Genomic DNA, 24,612 nt, shown 5'->3' with positions numbered 1-24,612 from the left:
AATATAACATCTATAATTTAATCTTTAACAAGCTTAAAAACAGATGTCACCATTCATATAGATAAGGCAAAATAAAGCCCAAAATGTTAAGTAACTTCCCAAGGGATAAAACTTTCAGCTCTGATTTTGTAACAGTTCATATTGTCATCCTTATCTGAAGGCATTTGGGGAAAGTCTGAAAACAAATTTATGTATCAACCCCATGTATATCGACATACCCCATGCAATCTTTTAAAATAGGGCACAAAAAGGTGTCATAAACCCAAATACATATAAGACGTTGAATCTCTATAAAGAGATTGCATATTTTGAATCTTTTCTTCTCTTCAAGAACTATTTTAAACAATATGTGTTACTCGGGGTAGTATGTTGGCTGGTAGATATTTTGTAAAACATGAGAAAAATCAGCATTTGAAAGTTACTGCTCAGCATCACAGTACTTATTGGATACAAAGACCTTTTTAGTTCATATTTTATTTAGTTCATATCAGATCTAAGTAAAGGAGGGAAAGTTAATTCAAAGTCATAGTCTGATGCTATCTTCTTTGGTCCAAGAAAAGAAGGATGCTAAGTTTACTGACATCAATATACAGGGTCTGGATGAATACTACATCAACATGGCTTGTTCTTATGACACTTGGGCCTGGTCCTTTAAATACCCATGTTCTGTTACACATGCATGAACACACACTTATGGCATGTTTCTCCTCCTCGATGTAAATAAATAAATTCTCTGTTCAACTGGATGGTTGGAAACTTTTTTGTTGACATTTAAAAGAAATCAAAATTATTTCAAATCAATCTCAATATGAACATTTTACTATACAAAAAAAAAGTAAATACAGAGTAAAGCTATTAATTATTTATTCATTTTTAGGTAGGACAAGGGTTGGAGAGTATAATACAGTTCAAATAAAGTAGCTACCTGGCTTGACAAAAAATAGGTACTTTCTAAAGGTAGAAAATTATAAATATTGAAAATAAATGGGCAAAACATCTTGCAAGTTTTATAGATTTTGCATTTTAAAATTACAGTTCATAAGAAATCATGCTTTTCTTCTACATTGATACTAAAGTAATTGCATTTTGGCTTAAAATACAACTGGTAATTTATTCATTGGTATATAAACATAATATTATTTCTATATTTTAGATTAAAAATTGTACAATATTAGAAAGCTGAAAAAGTAAATTGCCAACAAAAATATGAACTCATATATACATTTCTGACATTAAGGAATTATAATTACTATGTTATGGAATGCCAAACATGGGCAATATATCCAAGTTACAGGATAGTTATGGTGAAATAATAAAATATATTTTCAAATTAATGACTTAGTAAATACGTTCATTTGAATAAAAAGAAAACATGCCCATTATGACAAATTCCATGGGGTTCTGAATGTGCAGTTCTTGTTGCTGTGCCTCTTTTTGGAACAGGTGACTTTAATCCAAATCCCCGTTTCTGGATACAACTACACTGTGATAAAATTTTAGGGAGTAAAACATTATTATTGAAAAATAAGATCTGTAAACATATTCTTCATACAAAAATGTGAGCCTTTGCCACTAGGAGATTTGTTCTGTTGCAATGCTAGACTTACCAAAGTAAGTTTTACACATGTGCAAATGTGTCATGGCTAGGAAAAGGATTTGAATGACCAGATTTTTCTTCTTTGCTTAAGTAGGGTGGTTGGAATGGATTCAGCATAAGACTAAGCAGATCATAACTTTGCTTCAATTACTCCTTTTCAGCATGTCTTGTGTCACACATTTGAACTATATATTAGATACATGCAGTAAAAAGAGCTTTTGGCAGACTGGAAAGCCTCCAGAATATCTCCATTGTGGCCAGGAGCTGGTAATTTTAAGGTAACTGATTTCTGGAATGTGCTGCTATTATAAAGTTCCTCAAGTCTCAGTGATATCAAGAAGGAGCCCAACAGGTTGGTTCAGTTATACTTTATTTCTTTTCATGCACTCATCTAATAAACTGTATGTTGATCTGATTCTAGCAGAAAAATCAACAGGCTGCCTGAGAAAATATATTACTTGCTGTTCCCTTTACTTGACTGGAGTTTTAAGCATTCAAGACTAGAAAGTACTGGAAAATCCAACAACGACTTTGTATTAGGCATCTTTCCTTGTGACTTTAGATGCATCCCTCTTCCCCTCCCAAACTTTATACATAAATGGATATTTGTTAAATTGTAAACTAAATAACTTGATATCTAAATGAACAAAAGGAGAAATAAGCTAAAATTTGTCAGACTTATCATTATTGAACATAAAATTGCTTTTCAGTTGGTGATGTCAGATATAGGCAGTGTTTTCATTTACAATATACCTGTACTCCTGAAAACCCTTCAGTTAGTCACTGCTTACATAGTTTCTGCCATGTTTAAATTATGATATTTGGCATAACAGCTCTGATTAGAGGAGGGGGATGTATATACCCCTCAACGACCTCTCTGCACTGGCCGGCTTTATCTCCTTTAAATGCTATAAATGAGGAATGTTTATGCTAAGTGTATCAGCAGTCAGTAATACTGCAGTTGCTAATCAAAGGCTATATATTTGTATGAAACTCTAAAATTAAACTTCCATTTAACAGGAAATAGGATGGTAAAGAAGAATTTGGATAACTCGTTACATTACTTACAAAGTAAAATGTCCATATATCAAAAGGGAATAATTCCAAAATATTAAAGCTCATTATCTTCTCAAGTCCATTTGGTCTTCAAAAATTTGAAGTCATTACATGAAACTTCCTGTTTTTTTTCCAACGGGCATGATATTGCTATGTACCTTTACCTAAATATTATAATGATTAATGGACTGATCCCATGGATGCATTTGTCTGACGTGAAAAGTCTGCATTCTTAATGTTTACCACAAATCCAACGCAGTTGATGATCAGTCTGAAGGTCAGTCAGTTCTTCAATGGTTCTCCAGCTACACTGGCAGGCATATGCTCGTGTGCCTTTCTTCTTTACCAACTTAATTTTTAATTTGTGGAATTCTGGCATGTTGTTCCTATTAGTAAAATATGAATGTTTTATAATAGTGGCTTTGTTCAGTGCTTAATGACAAAAAAAAAAGTTCTAATTGCTTTATTTTCCTATCTTTACAACATCTGAACACTAAACAAATCTTGATCCCCTCACACAAACAATAAAAGAGAAGCTTCTGAGTTCTTTCTGATGGTATTTCCTCGGTATCCAGTCTTTTTTAATGTTAATTCTCTAGGTCTGTTTATTAAGGCTGTTTAGAACACAAGATCTAAAAGGCTGAAGAATTATTGATTTGTCTTATCAGAGGTTACATGATAGAGAACAGAGTGGAAAGGATGGTGGTTCATCTCCTAACTCAGATATTCACTATACCGTATTCTAAAAGCCTGTATTATTTGCAAATGGAGGGCATATAAGAGATATAAAAATAATACGCTTCTGATAGGTTAACTGTCGAAATTTTACATTAATAGAGAAAAAGTGCCTTTTATTTCTTTATGTTGAACTGAAATTATAGCTTTCATTTGTTTCAATGTTTATTCACTTATAGTATTAGCAACCAAATAAATGCCTATCCTACATTAAATGACAATAATGTTAAAATAACTGAATCAATGGGCAGGACCATCACAAAAATTATAACTATCTGACTTGATGCAATTATTAAAAACTAGAGAAGTTAAAGTTTAATTAATAGAAAGTCAATTATGATTTTCATGATAATCCATGTACTGAATTCATGTAACTATTCCATGGCAGAAAATGAAACAATTCAAAATGAAATGATGAAAAAATTGCAAAATAAAATGATGAAATACAGTATAAATATTTAAACAAGATATATATATATATATATAGTCCTACCGTTACTTTTTATCACTGCAATAGAAGGCAGGCTATAAAGTGCCCTCTGGTGGCCAGTGGACACCACATTCAGTACTATATTGTACAAAACCCAGGCACAATTTAGAAAGTTAGAACCTAACAAAACTTCAGAGATATTCTAGGCCAACTGTCTGATTTTGGGAAAATGAGACTTTGACCAGTTAAGTGACTTAGCTAAGGTTACAGGGGAAGAAATGAATCATCCAAGTTTTATCAGAAAGAAAAAAAAACTCCACAAAACTAAATGTGTTTAATGAAAACAAAATTGTTAAATGAAGGAAAAATGATCTTTATTCAACCTGCAATATATTTTGACAAAATTTAACATCTGATACCTGATTAAATAATGAGAGATTTTAAGAGTAGGAATCATGAAGAGCCAAGGAACTAATTAATACATTTCAAATGCTTTTTAAGCAGCACATATCTTAAAAGCTTAGAAAATAAAATAATTTCATTACTTCCCATAAAAAAAAAGATTTAATATAAAAATAAAAGCATTTAATTTAGCTATTATGGCAGGATGGTCAAATATAGATTATGCATCTTTTAGAAAGTTCTAGAACTTGTGAAAGTTAGGATACACTTATTTCCCCCATTTATAAAATAAGGACAATAAAACAAACAGCATGGCGTTTCACTGTATAATGTGCAGACTGAAAACAAATGGCTCCCCAGGTTCTGCTGGGCATTCAATGGCACTCTGCAAACCTTTTAACTCGCTTTCAGTCACCTACTTCTGGTTCCCCTATGCGATTTTTCCCTTACCTCCTCAAGTGTTTCATCTACCCTCCACTCGTTTACTTTCAGCAGACCACATCCTCACTCAAAAAGCCAGGCCATCAGATGTGAAAGGCCTTCCATCTCCTAGCTTTCTCTAAGAATGCATCAATATCTTACCTCCTTTCATCCAGTTATAGAGGATGAAACTCTTCTTCCTATCCAAGGCTCACTTTCCATCAGAACTCCAGGCCCCAAAGCCTCCAGGACCTTGTTTCTCACACACACTTTCCCTCCCATATTTCCCTTACCCGACAACATAAACATCACTGTACCTCCTATCTTAACTAAATGATCCCTTAACTCTGCATTCACTGACAGGCTTCCAAGTTGCCGGGGTCATATCATCCAATCTCATGGTTTCAACTACCATGTTACAGATTACATTTCCTACCAGAACTTAAGAGCCACAGTTTTAGCAGCTCCCATAAATGAACATCTGAGTATAGCCTCTTCCTTTAAATCTGTTCATCAATTCCCTCTATCAAATGACAATATCATCACCCATCAATGTAAACACAAAACCCAGGATACAGCCTAGACGATGTCTATCTCTCACCTTTCACAGCCAGGACTACCTCTAAAATATTACTCAAATCCATCTACTCCTCTCTACCCTCCTCACTGCCATAGTTCAGGTCCTCATTTGTTTCCCACTGGATTATCAAAACATCCTTCAATAATCCCCATGATTCTAAACTGGCCTGGTTCCCATACAGTAGTTATCTTAAAAAAAAAAAAATCACCTCTATTCAGATTGCTGTCTTGGTTAAAAAATAAAAATAAAAGCCTTCCGTTATTCACAACCTGAAAAATGAAGTCCAAATTCCTCAGTATGGCTTTCCTGGCTCTGCACTTTTTTAACTTTCTCTCCTACTTCATTCACCTCTTGCCATCTCCTGCCCTTGTATCCAACACTTTCCACAGTACACACTACTTGTAAGTCCTCAAACATGCCATGTGGTTTCACCTGTGTCTTTAAAAATACTTCCTAAAAGAATACCAGTGACCATCTTATTTGCCAGGCAAACTCCTAGTTATTATTCAAGAGTCTGAGGCTTCCCCGGATACCTCGGGGTGGAGTGTATACACCTTGTCCTGTGATACGCCTCTTTCTTTTAACTTACCTCCACTGTCACATTTATCACATTATACTATCACACGATGTTGCTCCCTCTCATAACTGCATTACTTGAGAGTAGAAACTGGGTCCTATTCATCTTGTGAGCCCAATATCTAAGAATACCACAGATTAGGTACTGAACAATGTCTGTTTGATAAAGGAACACTAATAAGCTCTACAAAATAAAAAATATCACGTTAATGATTTCTATCCTATGATGTGAACAGCCTTTTTATTTGTTCCATTCTCTTACTTCCCAAGTATTTCTAAGTATCTTGAGGGCTGAGACAATGTTTTCTACTGATATAAATAATTACTTGTTATTATTTGCTTTAAAAATATTGCATTTAGTATACTGTAGAAAGACAAATAATAAATATTATTTATTTTTAATAGTGTAATAAATCTAATTCTGTTTTATCTAAAAGTACATTTTTTTTTTAAATCAGGCTACCACTGAAATCAAATGATGTCCTTGATAACTCTTAGACACTGCAAGTTCCTCAATACCAACTAAATCACTGGTGAGTTTACTTAATGCCTGTGCTCACACCAGTTTTGATATTACATGCATTCTATTATCCTATACTAGTTTTCTAAAAATTGATGGCTCATTTTAGTGACATATAGGGGTTATTAATCACTTATTAGATTAACTGAAGTTAGTGTCTAGCAGAGGATTTAGAAAAGTCAGAAAAGGCAAAACAGACCTGAAACTAACAGCTGACTTTTTCCAACTATGGAATTAAAAATGGGCTAACCTGACCTGGAATTTTGGTACTGTACCAGACTTTATTTTGAATGGGGACTGTGAAACTTCTTAAATTTTAATTTTTCCGTGTATCTGTACATTTCAATTTTTGTGTGTGCATGTATGTGCGTGTGTATGTGTATGTGCTGTGTGTGTGTGTGTGTGTGTGTAGAAGATTCAAAGTTTTCATAAGATTTTTAAAGTAGTTCTTGATGTAAAAAAGTTTAAAAATTATTAAATTAGAGGAGACTCCCAGGGATTTACACGAGAATGGCTGCCAGAAGAGACGTGGAAGAAAGACTCACCCTTTTCTTTATGTTACATATAACATAAAGATATATGTTACATATAACATAAACATATAACATATAACATAACATACATATACATAACATATACATATACATAACATAAACATATAACATATTTATGTTACATATAACATATGCTACAATATATTCTGATTACTTGTGTCTGAAAATATAGTCTTTGTCTAGGCACAGGTTTGGGGATCCAAAAATGCATGACATATGCACAATTAATTTCTAGCTCTAAATTTTTATTTAAAAATGTGAATGCATCATTTTATTTTTATAACATAGTATTTTTAAAAACTAGGTATTCAGAAAAAGTGTAAAAATGTACAAATTGTAAAAGTATGAGTAAGACGATCCTGACCATAAAGAGGGAGGCAGACACATAAACCAACCTAAGATTTTCAATCTTATATTACAGTGAGTGTTAAAATAGGTATGAAGTACTGTGGACACATGGGAAAGAATGAATTTACTTCCAAGTTGAGAATGGTGAGGAAATCATGGAAGATGCGTAATAAATTGTTCCCTGAGGGACAGGTAGGGTTTAGGTAGAAAAATGATGAAAAGGTGTCCCAGAAGGTAGACAGCTTGCACAAAGTCACAAGGAATGGGAATGGGAGTATTAATTTGATGTAGCTAAAAACCTGTGATAGTGAAAAGTATATTGTGGAAAGACAAAGCTGGACGATAAATAGATAGGGGCTGGATTGTGGAAGGTATTAAATGCCATACTAAGAAATTTGGACATGATTCTGTAAGCAGAAGTGTTTTAGGCAGGAGAATGGCATACTTATAGTTATGCTTTAATTCTCAGCAAGGAAAGGGTGGCCTGAAAGAAGAAACTGTAGGCAGAAAACTCAGTGAGGAGGCTATTTCTGTACTGTTGTCCAGAAGTAACATGTCCTTACCCAGGCTGACAGCAGACAGAATGAAAGGGGGCGATGGATGAGACAAATACTGGAGAGGTAGAGGCCACACATTTTGCATTTTGGCCAAGTCCACCAAGAGACATTACAGCAAAATGAGAAATATAAAGTTGTACTTGGTACATTTTTCACAGAGTGAAATTCTTTAGAAACATACCTGAAAAACAGATAATCGCATGATTTGTCCCACATATAGTCATTGTAGCTTACCACCCAGAAATCACACGATATACAACGCAGATGGTCACATGCTCTGTTCAGAGAAAAAGAACTGTACATTAAAGATTATCAGTATGTTTAATTATAAAAATATGGTGATTTATTCATAGGCTATACTACATATTACATATTACAGAGCAAACAACAGAAAAGTAAAGATTAATCTGACTATAAATTTTTATAGCAAAGGACTGATTATATGTCTGAACTTTCAGGTTAAATTTCTGCACAAACCCATTTTACTACTATCTTACACACTGATACATATACAAGGTTGGACAATTAAGTTTGTGAACTCATCCTAGAAAAAGTGCTACATAACTCTTTGCTGAATATCACTATGGTCACCTTCGAAGTAATCCCCTGGGGAAGCTATGCACCGATGCCAACACCTAGTTCACCCTTCAAAGCAACTTTGGAACTCTTTTTCTGGAATGGCCATCAGAGCTGTTGTCGCATTACCCTTGATGTCCTGAATGCCATCAAAATGTCTTTCTTTCAATATTTTCTTTCTCTTCGGGTGGAAAAAAAAAGAAGTTACTGGGGGCCAGATCAGGTGAGTAGGGAGGGTGTTCCAATATAGTTATTTGTTTACTGGCTAAAACCTCCCTCACAGACAGTGAGTGCTGTGAGCTAGTGCATTCTCATGATGCAAGAGCCATGAATTGTTGGCGAAAAGTTCAGGTCGTCTAACTTTTTCACGCAGCCTTTTTAATATTTCCAAATACTAAACTTGGTTAACTGTCCAGTTGGTACAAACTCATAATGAATAATCCCTCTGATACCAAAAACGGTTAGCAACATCATTGCAACAAGTTCTTGAACTTCATTGTCAGACCTCGTATGCACACATGTATATTGGACCAATATAAAAGAAACAAAATAAATGTATAGCTCTTTTAGTTTAATGGTTTTCAAATTGTTCCCGAGGGAGATCTTCACTTAAGCTAACTTCTTTAAGTTGTTTCCTTTCCTATTGAAATTTTCAAAGATGCTGCTATCACAGAATTTGCCACGTTATATTGAAATGAATGTCTCCCCTATAAGTAACTTAAGTGCTGGTACAGTATCTTATTTGTTTCTCTTTCCCCACTATCTGGCATTTCACTCACTTAAAAATATTTACTGAAAGCCTACTCGGTGCTAGTAAGATTTTTGTCCTTATGGAGCTTCAATACTAATGAGAAAAGAAATAAATACTCATCACAACGTTAGAAGATGCAAAGTGCTTCAAATGAAATAATGAGTAAATAAAATTTGGAGTACTAGGAGGGAGTGGGTTGCAATTCTAAATAGTGGCCAGCATAGTCCTCTCTGAGAAGGTATATCTGAGCAGTTTAAATTGAAGTGGTAGCTGGTAAAGGAAGTGGGGTTAAGAAAAGGTTTTATTTAAGAAAGGAGTGAAAAAAGCATGTTTATATGTTGATGGAAAAGATGTAGTGACAGGCAAAATGCTGATGCTGCAGGAAAGAAAGAGTGCAGAATTGCTAGAATTATGCTTATCATGTTAACAGGTACTTAATGAATATCTGAGGAACTGAAATGCCAAGCAATTCTCAAAACTCATATACTACATAGGGACTTTAAGAGTAAAATGATAATATATGGCAATAATTATGAATTGCTGCTACAATTTGATTTGTATAATAATTGTGAGTACTTTAAAGAAACCTCTATTGTTTGAAGTATTTAAAAACTAGAATCAATATAGATATATTTAATCATCTAAACATTAAAAGGAAATAAGAGTTTTTAAGATACCCAAACCAAAGTGAAAAGATCAGTAACAGAGAGGAAGAAAACATCACAACAAATAAAAAAACTTAAAACGTATTTTCAATCTCACTAATACAGGTATTATAGTAGTTAAGAGTGTAGACTCAGAACATAGATTGCCTAGTTTCAACTGATTCCACTATTTACTAACTGTGTAACTGTAGTCCAGTAACTCAAGTTCTCTGTGACTCAGTTTCCCTATATGTAAAATGGGGATACTAATAATACTTACACCTCATAGAATAATTATTATGAGGACCTAATGAGTTAATATTGGTGAAGTGTTTATAACTGTGCCTAGCACCTAGTGTTTGTTAAAAAGGTAAAATATAATTAAAATTTATAGCAACCACGAAAATAAATTCTTTTACCAATTAAGTTAGCAAAAATTAGCACTCTCAGACATTTCTGGTAGGTATATGAATTGCTATAACCTTTGGGGGAAAATCTTGGCATTATTTTAAAGTTAAAATTATCCCTAGCTGTTGCATTAGCAATCCTATTTTGGGAAAGCATATAAATAAAAGTACCAAATAAGGATATATTTCAAGAATTTCTACTGCAATATTGTTGAAGTGACAAAAAAAAAGATACCACTTGGATATCTACCAAAAGGTGAAAGGACTGAATAATATATAGTACATTTATACTATGGAATATTAGGCAGCTGATAAAGAGAATTAATTTACCCACTGACCTAGAGGGATGGCCAAAGCAAGGTGCACCGTAACATATAGCATGTTCCTATTTTTGTAAAAGCAACCAAAAAAAAAAAAATCCTATATAGGTGTTTATAAGGTAAGAACATGGAGAAAAACACGGAAGGTTATATTCGTGTACTATGCAGCTCTCACTGGTTGTCTCAGGAATGGTGGGAATGGAGGGGACGGAAGGAGATTATTATCTTTCTTTTCATACATTTTTCTTTTTTTTTCGTTTTTTTAAAAATTAAATTCTTTAAAATTCCCCGCCCCCTGCCTCCCGGAGTGTCCTGCTTACTCTTCCTCTGTGCCCCTCTCCCCCCTCCCCTCCGCCTGCCTCCGAGGGTGGACCCCCCCCCCCCACTCAAGGGCTGCTACTGCTCTCTTTATACATTTTTCAAGTTTGCTTTTATTTTTTTCAATAAGGATATAATCTTTCGACAATTAAAAAAACAATAAAATAAAACCCATACTTAAGTTTTTTTTTAACCACGTATTTCAGATTTTAAAATTCAGATATAGTAACTTGAAAATTGCAATGTTTTTGGCCTAAAGTTTCCTTTGAGAATGCTTTCTATTTGTAAAATTATTATTAACCATAACAATAACTAAACATTCAAAATCCATGTTTCATAAGCAATTTCATATTTTCTTTAAACTGTTAGCAATTTATGATGTATCATATACATATGGAAATTCAACACAATTATATTCATACACATTTGAACTTGAATTTTGATTGTACAAATCAGGAAATGCAAAATGATGGTTCCCAAAGCTGCCATAACTTGCTTTCTCATGCATATGTAGTTTATTACATGATTGCACAGAGTGTTAACTTTAATGCCTTAATACATATGTGCAATTTGGCTGAATTATTGCTGTTGTGGGAACTATAATTTTGAATTTCCTGACATTCTGTATGTGTAAAATCTCAACCATAATGTTAAATACAGCCTTTTAATTTAATTTAAAATTTAGTAGTTTATTCAAATCTATTCACACTACCACATTTTCCTACAAACACTGTCCTTTGAGAAAAATAAAACTTACAGCTAAGAAATCACTCTGCTGCTACGATTCACTCTCTTAGATCATAATTAGTACCAGTCTATAGAATAATCCAGTCTTAGAAGTAGTTTAAAAAGTAATTAGGAGAGTAAAATTCAATTTGGCTTGAAAATAACACCTTGGTTTTATCTATACCTTATTAATGCCAACATGCTTCTTACTACTCTTTCTCCTTTCCACCAGCTGGGCAAGACTCAAATCTTTATACTCTAAAGTTATTCAGCATTACTCCCAAATCAGAACTCCACCCGGGAATCAAATAAAACACGCAGAAAATAGGCAGAATAGACTCAATTTCCATTGTGCCCTGGTCATGTAAATCATGCTTATTTTCAGGGTTTAAAATTATTTCTCTTTCATAACTATGTATATAGAGAGCATAGCCGAAAGTCATGATTCCAATGAAAGATAAACTGTCAGATATCTTTCTCTAAAATATGGAGGGAATAGAATATGAAGGTGTCACCAACAGCTTTGTCCCCTTGTTCAGCTAATAAGTGAAGTCTTTATTATTTTAAAGATGTTTATGGTGGGAATGCCCAAAATCCAGCCCAATATAGTCTGTGCCCAGACCCTACCCTGAGGTTCTGAGCTAACTTCTGTCAGATCTACACAGTGGACTAGGGTAATCTTAATGTTTGGACAGTTGGAAAATCACAGCAGCAAAAACAGCAAAGATTTTCCCCTTACATTAGATTTTCTAATACATTATTATATGGCCTTCTGTAAACTGGTATGCTAGAAGGAATAATGGAGTGGGAATCAAGTTACACATTTGAGTCCTTGCTTTGTAATAATATATGTAACCTTGGGTAAGGCACATTACTTGGGAATCATTCTTAATAGCATTCTCTCCTACCTCCCATAGCCATTTAATTCACTGAATTCTGTCAATTCTAGATTCTAAATAGCTCAAATATAACACCTTTTCCCTACAGCCACTGTCTCTACTCAGATCACAGCTATTATCATCATCTCTTTGCTGGACCACTGTAACTATTGCCCGCTGATTCATCTCTCTGGGTCCTCTCCTGTCTTGTCCCTCCAACTTCCAATCCATTTTCCATTCAGCAGCCAAAATGACTTTCTTTAGAAATACAAATATGATTAGGTCACTCCATTTGCTAAAAACAAACAAATAAACCACCAGTGGCTTCCACTGCATATATGACATACTTTTTCTAAAACCCTCCAGAGAACTACAGGACTTCAAACCAAATGTCCCTCGACTACCTTTCTGGCCTCATTGGGAGCCATTCTTTCCCCCACTCGTTATGCTCCAGCTCACCCGAATGGTCTCTGCTCCTCCAACACTCTTTCCCAGCTAAGGATCACCTCATATGGCATGCACTCTGACTCCAATGGTCCCCTCTCTTTGCTTAACTCCTACTCACTTTTCATATTGTAGTCTGATTAAATGTTACTTGCTGAGGGAAGCATTCTCTAACCCTTCACATGAGCTTGGGTGCCAATTATCTATGTCTATAATTATCTATGTCTATAACATATTATACATATGTTATACACATATAACATATGTGTATAACATATTATGTGGAAATTAAATACTTATTTGTAGAATTATCTATTTAGTCTCTCTCCTCAGACTGAAAACTCTTTGAGGGCAGGTAAGTGTTCATTTATTTGTTCACCACAATGTGTTTGTTCACTCAAAATTTAGGACCCAGCAAGCAGGTGGTTAATTCACATGTGTTTGATGAGTTTAACACAGTGCCTCAATTTCCTCATTTACAAAATGGAGTTAAAAATTCTTGCTTTATCTCCATCTTGTTTTTTTTTTTTTTTCCTGTGAAGCAGGTGAACCAATATGCATATATAAAAAGTGCTCTAGACAGTATAAAGTACTTCACACATAAAATGTTTTACAAGTACATGAACAGTTACGTGCTTATCTTTCTGTGGGTGTCGATCTGTGTCTAAAAAATGGCGGCTGATGACTGGTATCTTTGTTAATGGGAGAGGAAGAAGAAATCTGTGAATGCAAACATTTACTTGTGCACATATATGCAAATGGTATATGTTTTCTGCTTTTGTAGCTGTGCAGAAGAAGGTAGGAATGGGGTTTGATGGATTTTGGCATTCTCATGGGTCAATATCATGTAACAGGACCCTCAAGCTGAAAAACAGGCCATTCTTTTGTCCACTGAAATTTCACCTGGAACAAGACTCTGCTATTCTGGAACCAAATGAAAGAATGTAAAAAATACTATATAAAAGAAAATCTTAATAAAATATTTACTTTTTGGAAGTAAAACAGAGTATATTATCTTAAAGACCATTTTTAAAATCAAAAGACAGCTGTAAGTAAACACTAACACACAAATTCTGAGATAAAATGGAAAAGTAGTAGCAGGATATAGGATTCCTACTGCTGAAATATAACATAATTATTTCTTTGGAAATGGAAATGACTATGACAGTCAGTCCCACTGAGTTGACACAAATAGTCAGGATTGACAGTAACCAGACTGTATTCTTCTTAAAGGGCAGTTTGTACCTCTAATTCTCTGTATAGGCAGTCCTCAATGCATGATGACTGAAGCGCTATCAATTCTCACAACCCATATAGCAGGCAGCACCCAATGGACTGTTACCGTGTTTCCCTAAAAATAAGACCTAGCCAGACAATCAGCTCTAATGCGTCTTTTGGAGCACAAATTAATATAAGACCTGGTATTATATTATATCATATTTAGGCCCGGTCTCATATTATAGTAAAATATAATTTTTATTATATTAATTTTTGCTCCAAAAGACGCATTAGAGCTGATTGTGGGGCTAGGTCTTATTTTCGGGGAAACACGGTATTAGCCTGTCTGCTGCCTGGTGTTCCTGGTACAGGCTTCCCCAGACCCCATTTCCTTTTGTTCCTACAGCCCTTCTTTCCAGGTTTCCTAGAATCTAGACCAGCATCAACTCTTCAACAATGTCTTTTTTAGATCCCACTTCTGTTATTCAATATAACAGTTATCCCTCCTGAAATGTGGTCAACATTTAATCATACATCTTAGTCTTTTCTTTCCTAAAAAAATTATCAGAAAATAAAAAGTGTTTTAGGAATAACTAGACAAAAAAATAATAATCTAGGTAAGTAGGCCTCTGCAAAAATAGAACCAAAAGTACCAGGACAACAGAAAGATTTGCTTAAAACCAATCTGTTTCCCCATATTATGACAATGAGCATGCAATATGCTAGGAGTACGAGGCCAATATGGGCTTCAGATAGGTACTATCAGGACCATAGGACTGCCTTAAAGAGGTACTGCGTGAGACAGTGAGTATAGGAAAGGGTGGGGAAGGGATAAAGAAAGGAGGGTTTCTGGTTTTTAAATATGTAAAATCAAGCGACTATCTTGAGAACTTTTTGGGTACTGCAGATCTGCAGCTTTTCATGCTGTTTGGCCAAGTTAGTGTGGGTACCTATCATGTAGCTGCATGGCCACATAGCTTTACATGTCTTAGCCACTGGCTTCCACTACCTGGAAGGAAAAATGACAAAGTAGAAGCTCATTCTCCTGGTGTCCTGTGGAAGCCAAGCTGGGACTGGAGTGATCCAGGCACTTCAAGTGGGGCTTAGAAAAGGGCATCAACATAATGAACAACACATACTCAACATCATAGCTTTAAATAGCTATCACCCAAGAGTAACAAACATTTCCATAAAGTGTTCTTGGGTTGGCTAATAAAATATTCCTCATTATGAAACAGATTAATCATAAAATGATAAGAACTATGTCGTAACAGGGTACCAATTTGGAAAAACCTAATCAGAAGGTATATTTCTGACATCCTACCTCTGTGAAGTAGTTGTTCCAACCCCACATGGAACAGTGCTTCCACCAAGGTATACTGGGCTGCAACTAGACATGTTCAACAGACGGGAGAAAAACAAAATTACAAGAAAAATATGAGAAGTTAATTTGGCCTCATTGAATCGATAGTCTTGTAATCAAATTGCATATTTTCCTGAGCAAGCCAACTATTTTAAAGAGGTATTTATTCCAGGATCACTGTTTTATTGGACACAACGTGTACATTTAGGAACACTCAAGGAGTTAAAATGAGTCACAGAAAAATCTGCTTGCCAAATAATGTAAAGGACAAAGTAAATACTAAAGAATATAACAGAACATTAATTTTGAGAAACTGTTCACATTTACCTTTTTTTTCCCCACATGGCAGAAAACTATTTACAATAGCAATAATCTCCCGTTCAAGTTCCTTTACACTAAGAGGTCACAGACCATAAGAACACTAAAGATATTGCTATTGGTCTTTCTCCTGAAAGCCAACAGTGCTTTGTTGTAAAATGTCACTGTTTTTTAAATGGTAATAAAATCAACTAGACTATGCTCACAGTGTTTGCTCACTAGTGTGTGTAACTCACCAGAGCAATGTCAGCTTACCTTTTACCAAGGTCTTGAATGGAAGCTCTGACAGATGTGTCACCTGAAGATTTAGATTTCAATTTCTGTTAAAAAAACAAAAGGCCAAGAGTAACTTAGACAATTGTAACATGAAAACTAATATTCTTTATTTTATAACAAGAATATTTTTTAAATTACGTAAACAAAAATTTTGTATCATTTTCAAGTTTCTGAAATAAAAACAATGATCAAAACCTTTTAAAGGCAAAACGGAAGTAGACCTCCCTGAGGTATTTGCAAATTATTCTTTTAGTATAGGAAATTGATATACTGCTATTATTAGCATGCTAAGATTTAGAGTCACTTTATAACTCTTCAGTTAATACGAGAGTTTAATGATTTAATATTTAAACTTCATCCTGGAAAAATTCAATTGAGGAGGAAAAAAACCTGATTCATTTTTAAAGGCTGTGAATGGTACTCATCTGACCTAAAAAGAAACTAACCAAACTCCAGGGTAACTTCAGGAATATTAATTTTGATCAAATGGAAAGGTATCAACCAATAGGCATTCAAGGAAAACGTAGAGCTACATAGTCACAACCATACGGTAGTTCCTATATGGTTATATAAAATCATCATTAGCAGGCATTTATTGTTAACTGGTATATGGTACCAAACAATATAAGCCAACCCACATACTAGGACCACAGCCAAAGAGGGGAAGTGAGTTGGAGAAAAGGCATTTTAAACTATGCAGACATTCCTTCATTCTACCTAGTAGGTGAGGAAATTTAAGGAGGCAAAAATATTTCATTTTACTATTTCTCTTAACTCTTTTGATATTAAACAGAACTGGAAAAACTTTCGGTGCATGTCTTTTCTATTTTTCGGAGCATGTTTCATGTACCATCCAGGTTCACACTTATGACTCGAAGCTGGCATACTGTGATATTTACTGTGTTTCTGGGCTTTCCCATGTGGGTCTGAGAGCAGTTCAGAAACATAACAGAGTGGGCAAGCATCAGGGGAAGGAGCAATACTCTTAGCATGATGTGGCCTCTGAGGACAAGGTGGGCATGGACCAGCCATTCACAGACACTTTTCCTCATCCAATCAATGTTTTACAAAGACCTGTTCTCCTTCAGAAGTTTATTTGGGTTGCTTTCTCCCTTGCAGGCTGGAAAATTAGATATAACTGAAAAAAGGAGCATATAGAAGAAGTACACAAAATTATTTCTTCATGATTCTACTTCTATTTCAAATTTGTGTATCTAAAAGTCAAGCAAGAGAAGTATTTCCTTCTGCTGAAATACCTTAAGATGAAGAAACAGTGCCCCACATACAGATATGCATCCTGTAGTACTTAATAATTACTCAGATGATCCATGAATCGCATCATGTAGTTGCTCTATTAAACTAGCATTGCTTTCAGCATTTATGACGCATTCTTTTCCACAGAGTATTCAACACCATTGCCATTGTGTTGACAGGTTAAGCAACTAGGCTATCAGCTTATTAATTTATCTCAGATGAATTAAATAAAATTAAATGTGGAGACAAAAAAGATCTTAAGACCTATATTAGTAATTTTATTTTTCATCTGTCTCACAAAAATATAAGTGGCCCACATCCATATCCTTACCACCACCACTGCCTCGTGATTTTCATTCCACTGTCTTGTTTAATTTTCCCTACCTTTAAAGAAACCTTTGGTATTATATTTATTTCTTAGATTTTTTCTCTTTGTGGTCCTTGTAATTTAGACTCCCATGTGGTCTTTCTTTTAAACATAACAAATATATTTTGCAATCACCAAAATGGTAAAAATTAAAGTATATAAATTCTCATACACTGCTGGTAAGAATATAAATGATACAGCACTTTGGAAAACACTTTGGCGATGGGTAGAAAAGTTTAAAATGAGCACACCTTATAGCCTTAGCAATTCCTCTTCAAGGTTTATAAATCCTAGAGAAACTCCTGTAGATGGGCAAAAGAAGACATCTAAAGGTATCTGAAGAAGCATTGTTTGTAAGAGCAACAACTGGGTACAACCTAAATGTCCATCACCAGAGAAGTGGATAAACTATGGTAGAGTTACATGAGCTATTATACATCAATGAAAATTGTTTATGTTTACATACATATGTAATAAAAGTATAAAAGTATGGATAGAAAGAACAGTGATTACCTCTGGGAAGAAAGGCAGTAGAGTAGGATTTGGGGAGTTCTTAAACTATTATTTTTACTTCTTTAAAAAAATCCAGAGAAGCAAATATGGCAAAACATTAATATATGTTCAATATGAGTGGTAAATATGTAGGGGGCTGTTATATTATTTTATGAGCTTTTTATAAAGTTGATATAGATACATAAGCATTTAAAAATTAAAATATTAACAATTTTCTCATGGTTCATGGAATAACAGCAATGGCATTGCATGTGAGATGCTGAGCACATTCCTATAATGAAAACTGTTTTCGGTCTTTTAGAAAAGTGTTCTTAGAGTCCACAAATAAATACAGGCAACCAACTTCAACTATGAGTTGACATTTGTTCTAACAGTTTTTCTAATTTCGCATGCTTGCTGAGAAATGAATAACCAAACACATGGTGAGAATTTCTAATATTTTATTTCTTCTACAACTCTAAGTGGAATAATTTATTTAAATGATTATATTTCTCAGAATGCAAAGGACTATAGATACTTGTGCATTTTATAAGTTATCAGACTATTCTAAACATGTCTTGAAATAATGAAAAAAATTATCACACATTTATAACACTTGACTTACAAAGGGTTTTTTATCAAAGTTGGGCTCTTCAAATATTTCATTAATAAGACTGTCAAGATTATCTTCTTTTTTAAACGTTTCTGTTGATCTGAAAAACAAAATAAAACAGCTGAAGCTTAAGAGCAGATAAAGTCAGGCAGTATCAGAAGAGTTTTGTTTAAATAAAGTATATTATTACAGTTGATAATAGAATGATAAACGTGATGTTAATTAATTTTTTTCCTGCTATGGACAAAACCTGTTTGCTGAGAGAAAAATATAGTTTATCAGTTACAAATTCACACGTGTACTTTATCAATGCATACTTAAGATGTTTAAAGCATACATTATATTCAAGAAAAAGCTGGGCATGTACTTTCTTAACATCAACCACTCTATAAAGAATAAAAAATATGTACAATTTTAAGTAGAACCTGAGAATTATAAACAAAGATAATTTTAATGTCTTTCTAATTTTTCCCCTAAGAGGTTCATTGTTAATAAAAAAGAAAAAAAAAAGAAACAGAGGTAGACTCATAGATACGGGGTACAAACTGATTGTTGCCAGAGGGGAAGAGTGTTGGGAACTGGTTGAAGAATGTGATGGGATTAGGTAATACAAATGGGTAATGATGAAAAAGTCACAGGGATGTAAAGTACAGCATAGAGAATATAGTCAATAATGTTGCAACAACTATATATAGTGTTAGGTGGGTACTAGACTAACCAGGGGGTTCACTGTATAAATGTCTAACCAGTATATTGTACACCTGCAACTAACATAAAATAATATTGAATGTCAACTATAATTTAAAAAACAGTCATGGAGATGTAAAGTACAGCATAGGGAATATAGCCAATAACATTTTAATAACTATGTATACAGTGTCAGATGGGTAATGGAGTTATTGATGTTATCACTCTGTGAGATATATGAATGTCTGGTTGCTATACTTTTTGCATACCTGAAACTAATAAAAATAATTTGTAAAAATTAAAAAAAAAAAAAGAGTTTCATTGTTAAGTTACACTAAATCTTTTTACTAGAGGAGCCAAAGGTTATATACTCAATTGATCAATACAAAAAAAGAAAGAGCAATTATTTGTTTGACAATATTTTAACTACCTTTCTAACTTCTGCAGGTAAAGCCATCACAGGATTATTGATACAGACTGTTACTGCATGGAACTTCTGTTTAATAGCTAACATTTACTGAATACTTACAATATAGATGAAGAAACAGAGATAGATTCAGAAACTCATTCAAGTTCATACAAATAGTGAGAGAAACTTGGAATTGAATCTAAGGCAGTCTGTACACTCAACACATTACATTCTTTAGAGTTTATGTTACAGATGCTGTACATCAACTTCATAACTTTATTGGACCATTTGATTATATGGCCCTTGTTATTGCTTGGAGAAAGATAATTAATCTGATGTAAGAAAATCCAGAGACTGCTGCCTTAGAGTGAACGCTTGATTCCATCTATTTCCAGGGTTTGCTTCTTCAGTTGTTCCCTTTTACCCTTAATGTCTTCCACTCTGTACTGATTTCTTCCCTTGATTTATAAGCATGCTTAAGACTCTGCTTTTCAAAGAAACACTCCAAAAAGACCCTCTTGAATCTATCACCCTCTCTTACTTACTACTGAAGAGCAGTCTATATTCATTATTTCTACTTCCTTACAAGTATATTAGATTTAGCATCAAGTATATTGGATTTAGCATCAGGGTTTCTCAACCTTGGAACTACTGACATTTAGGGCCAGATAATTCTTTGGAACACGTGTGTGGGGAAGAGGAGAGGGCCACTGTGCACTGCAGGGTATTTTACCACGTCCCTGATTTCTTACCCACTGGATGCCAGTAACACATTCTTCCCTAGCTGTGACAATCCAAAATGTCAAGACATTGCCAAATGCCTCCTGAGTGGTAAAATCATCACTGGTTGAGAACTACTGACCTAGTTTAAATTAGTTAACCTCTCTGAACCTCAAACATTTTATCTGTAAAAAGGAGATCTAGACAACTCTTTAAAACTTCTTGCAGGTGTAATATTTTATTTCTGGCCTCTACATCCTTCAACTATAGTGAAACTCTTCTCTCAAAGGTCACTATTGACCTAATCACCACACTCAATGGTCTTTCTGATTTCCAATCCTTTTAAATCTTTCAGAAGCATCTGACATTGTTGGATACTAACTCCTTTTATGACAGCACGTTGCTAAGATGTCTTGAAATTTTCTTCTCCTTTGGTTTTCATGATATACTCTCTGGGTTCTGCTCTCATATAATTTCACAATTTCAAGAATCAGATGCATGCAAACTTTACCGACATAATCGGTACCTTTAGGGATTCATACTGTCAGCCTACATAAGATTTTGGTCTGTTATTAGATCACACAATTTCACGATGACTACACTTGTCTATGCTTTGCTAGAGAAATGACAAAAAAAAACAGGCCATCATTTCATTAAGAACCTATGTAAATTTTAAAGAACAGGGTAATATATTTTTATTTTTCTGGTCTTTTGATACTGTAATATAAGAATCTTAATTGAAGGTTAATAAACATTTATTGGTTCTATCTGTACCTTTGCTTCTTTTAGTCTAATCTCGATTTAATATATAGTTTTTATCAAAAATAAAAGGTATATTCTAAATAAAAGAAATACAAACACTTGAAACCCACAATTAAATGTGAAAGGTACATATAAAAGCTTAAATCAAGATCTACAATGTTCTGATGGAATTGGAAATATGACAAGGCAAGTTAAGTCTTTTTTAAGTCTTGATTTAGGTCAATGAAATGGGATGACTGTTCATCTCACAGGGTTGCGGAGATTAAATGAAATACCATATATAAAGCACGTAGCACATACAGAAGACTCAATAAATGTTAGCTATTATTATAGCTATTAACTAGGAGGTTATGATATTATCTGTAAACATTCTCATCTGTATCATCCTGAACCATTTTATTACTATTGCACTTCAAACTGCATCAGTCTTTTAAAAAATTAATCCCATATTTCTCTTTATCATTTTGAACACTTCAAAAAATTACATGTTTTGACCACTTACATTAGCAATTGTTCCTGGTATCCAGATGTAACATGGTCATTTATTATTTGCAGAACTATCACTTTAAGAGACAATTTCAGTATGTTAACTCTTATAAGGAAAAGATACAGGCTACATCCCTATACAATAATCAGCAGGCAGTCTCCTGTTAATAAATTCGTAACATAAATAGGTTTCTAACTTTTAAGTATCAGTTTTGGCTCAGGACAAAATTTTAATGTTTGACATTATATACCAGGTAGGGGCTGTATTTGGCATTCGGTTTAGGGTCTTTGTAGCTGTTTTTTGCATAATTTATCTTTACAACTACACTACCAAATGAAAACTTTGAACACATGACTGGTTTGCTACAACTTTTATAAATGTATTACTGAAAAATCTGATGTAGTAAGGCGGGATGGGGTGCTAGAAGCATTATGGATGGATTTTAGTAGTACAATAACAGGCTATGGAGAGAGGCATAAAAGGACCTGTACTTGAAGAGGATTCATCTTAGCAGCCCTTTCCATTTTAAGCTGCCTGATGGAAGATATCCTAACCCTCTGTACCAGTAGTTCTAAGATGAACAGGCTCTGGAAGGCTCTTTGATAAACTGTCTCCATTCCTTAAAGGAACAAATAAAAAGAGTAATAGAAATATCAAGGTAACATTGCTGTGGGATAAGAATAGTAGGTGTGCCGGAATGAGTATCTAAGCGTGTCCAGCATAAAGATAATAATCTACAAATTAATGAGAGTTATTTGCATAAATATCTCAACAAATGAGCATTAGCCCATTAAAAGTAGTCACTGTAGTTGGCTCTACATATATTTTTTAGAATGCTGCCCAGTACTCAATTAATTTTTAGAAATTGTTTCTGAACTTTAGAATCTTTTCAATGTATTTATGTTCTGAGGGTGAATGTTTATAAAACAAATAAACGTCATTAGAGGTAAGTCTGGTAAATTGGGTAACAACAAAGTTGAGTAATATTTCTGGGAAATCATACACATGCGCACCAAAACAAAAACCACAGATGCAGCCATAAATTAACAAGAACGCCCTTCTTGGGTTGTTCCAAAGCTACCTCTGTGTAATTCTACAAACGTTTCCAACAGGTTCTAGGAAGTTACTGTAGAGGGTTCCAAGTCTTCACTTTGAAAGGCAATTCTCATTATGACGCAAAATTTTTTTTTTTGTTTTTGGGATTGTGGGGAGAATTATAATTAGAGTATGAAAAAAATGACAAATTCGAAAGGTAATTTTTTGGATGAAAACCCAAAAGACTTCAGAAATTTCCCCAAATTCTTTGAGCTAAAGAAAAACAAAAATCAGCTAATGATGACAATAGAAAGGAATCGTTTACTTCAAAAGTTGGTCAAGGATTACTCTATGTCGGGAATGGGGTCAGAGACAATAGGTTGAGGTTCTCTGCACCGGTACCTCACAGAGCCTTCGCGGCTCAGGAGAGCGCGCCTAAACGGCACCGCTCTCTCCTCACCTCCTTCAGGACTCTCTGGGCTCTGTCTGATTGAGGCCTCGGGCTCTCAGAGGCGGGTCAGCTCTCTGGGACTTGCCCGGGGGCGGAGTCGGGCCTCGGTAAGAGATACGCCAGAATCCTCGTGGACACGGAGTTGAGGTGTGGGCGGCCCCGGAGCTCGGGAACTGAGGGTCTGGGCCCTAGCAGGGAGAAGAGCTGGAGATTTCCGACGGAAGGGCGGCTTTAGGGCTTGGAGCAGGCTTTACCAGAACAGCCCACCCCTCCCGTCCGTTAACCTGAGATTCTCTTTCGCCTCGGCTCGGTTCCAGTCGTTGCTGAGTATGCCGCCGCCGCCGCTGCAGCCTCTGGACCGCTCGACCTTGCCCAGGCAGTATGGGTCTGGTCTGCAAAACTTGGACTCGACCTCATCCAAGAGCTCGTCCAAACCCTTCGCCATCTTGAGTCATTACGTTCCTCCTCCAGTTACCAAGGGCAACGCGAGAACGCGCCGCGCGCGCCCTCACCTGCGCCCTCCGCTGCGCATGCGCGCTCCTTCCGAGGCGGCCCTGGCGTCCGCGAGGACTTTGCGCTGACAGCACTCGGGCAAAAGGGTGCTGTGGGTCAGCGAGGTCTCGTGGCGCCGGGGTCCTCGCAGGGCCGGAGGTCGGAGCTGTTCCTTCCTGAGCGACGTCAGGACACTTCGCTTTTCATCGTTCCAGGTTGTCTGACGCATTTTGGTCTCATCTCCCCCTTCTGGTTGTAACTACAATCACACTACTTCCTAGCTCCTTTATCCACTCTTCTTCCGGCTCCATTGGGGTCCTTCTGTATTCTAGCCTTTTATATAAACTCCTTAATTAATCTATGGGAAAGTTGAGAACTTTCCAAAATGAAAACAAGTATCTGCAAAAGCCTTGGTTTCCCGTAGTCGGCAGGATTCGAACCTGCGCGGGGAGACCCCAATGGATTTCTAGTCCATCGCCTTAACCACTCGGCCACGACTACTCCTGGCGTTAGATTTTGCAGTAAAATCTATATAGAGTATATACACAAGTGTCTACAGTAACAATGGATCGGGAGAAAAATATTGCAAAGCTGTCAGGTAAGAGAATAATTTCAGATTTTTGAAAGGACTCAGAGCACATCCCGTCCAACTTTTTTTTTTTATCAGAAAAAACTGATTTAGTCAAAATTTTAAAGTTAGAATTAGAAAACAGAAGAAAGGGAGTAAAATCCAGTACTACTGTACACCTGCTTGCGTTTTGAAGGAATTATTTCCCGGAGGGAATCTGGAACCTTGAGGCGCCTGATCAGCCTTGGGTTTCCTTGCGTT

The 24,612-nt window shown here is 35.2% G+C and overlaps 1 protein-coding gene across 6 annotated transcripts; it reads right to left on the bottom strand.

Moving 5' to 3' along the window:
* Positions 1–848: 848 nt before the first annotated feature.
* On the bottom strand, positions 849–24,075 carry CFAP418 (cilia and flagella associated protein 418). 6 transcript variants are annotated; one of them, XM_081070947.1, is made up of 7 exons: positions 23,576–24,075; positions 18,753–18,840; positions 15,994–16,058; positions 15,382–15,447; positions 7,957–8,070; positions 2,897–3,039; positions 849–1,483 (listed from the first exon to the last, which is right to left on the bottom strand). In XM_081070947.1, exons 1-7 carry the CDS (start codon positions 23,734–23,736, stop codon positions 1,479–1,481), a joined length of 642 nt encoding a protein of 213 aa, XP_080927073.1. In that variant the 5' UTR covers positions 23,737–24,075; the 3' UTR covers positions 849–1,478. The 6 variants fall into 6 exon arrangements, with proteins under 6 accessions (XP_080927073.1, XP_080927075.1, XP_080927070.1 ...); XM_081070949.1 differs by having other exon boundaries at positions 7,957–8,052; XM_081070944.1 differs by lacking the exon at positions 849–1,483 and adding an exon at positions 21,821–21,881 and having other exon boundaries at positions 1,682–3,039; positions 23,576–23,758.
* Between the last annotated feature and the right edge of the window lie 537 nt (positions 24,076–24,612).

The sequence above is a fragment of the Rhinolophus hipposideros genome (assembly GCF_964194185.1).
Source record: "Rhinolophus hipposideros genome assembly, chromosome: 13".
NCBI classification, from domain to species: domain Eukaryota; kingdom Metazoa; phylum Chordata; class Mammalia; order Chiroptera; family Rhinolophidae; genus Rhinolophus; species Rhinolophus hipposideros.
This window is presented reverse-complemented; position numbering and strand designations above follow the sequence as displayed.

What these genes read in the sequence shown, in the direction of transcription:
- CFAP418 (XM_081070944.1), bottom strand. Translation starts at nt 23,708, where the DNA reads ATGAGGTCGAGTCCAAGTTTTGCAGACCAGACCCATACTGCCTGGGCA. An exon ending in GGAACAACTACTTCACAGAG is followed by an intron (nt 8,071 to 15,381) that starts GTAGGATGTCAG and finishes TTTAATGTACAG; the next exon opens with TTCTTTTTCTCTGAACAGAG. An exon ending in TGCGATTATCTGTTTTTCAG is followed by an intron (nt 3,040 to 7,956) that starts GTATGTTTCTAA and finishes TTTTACTAATAG; the next exon opens with GAACAACATGCCAGAATTCC.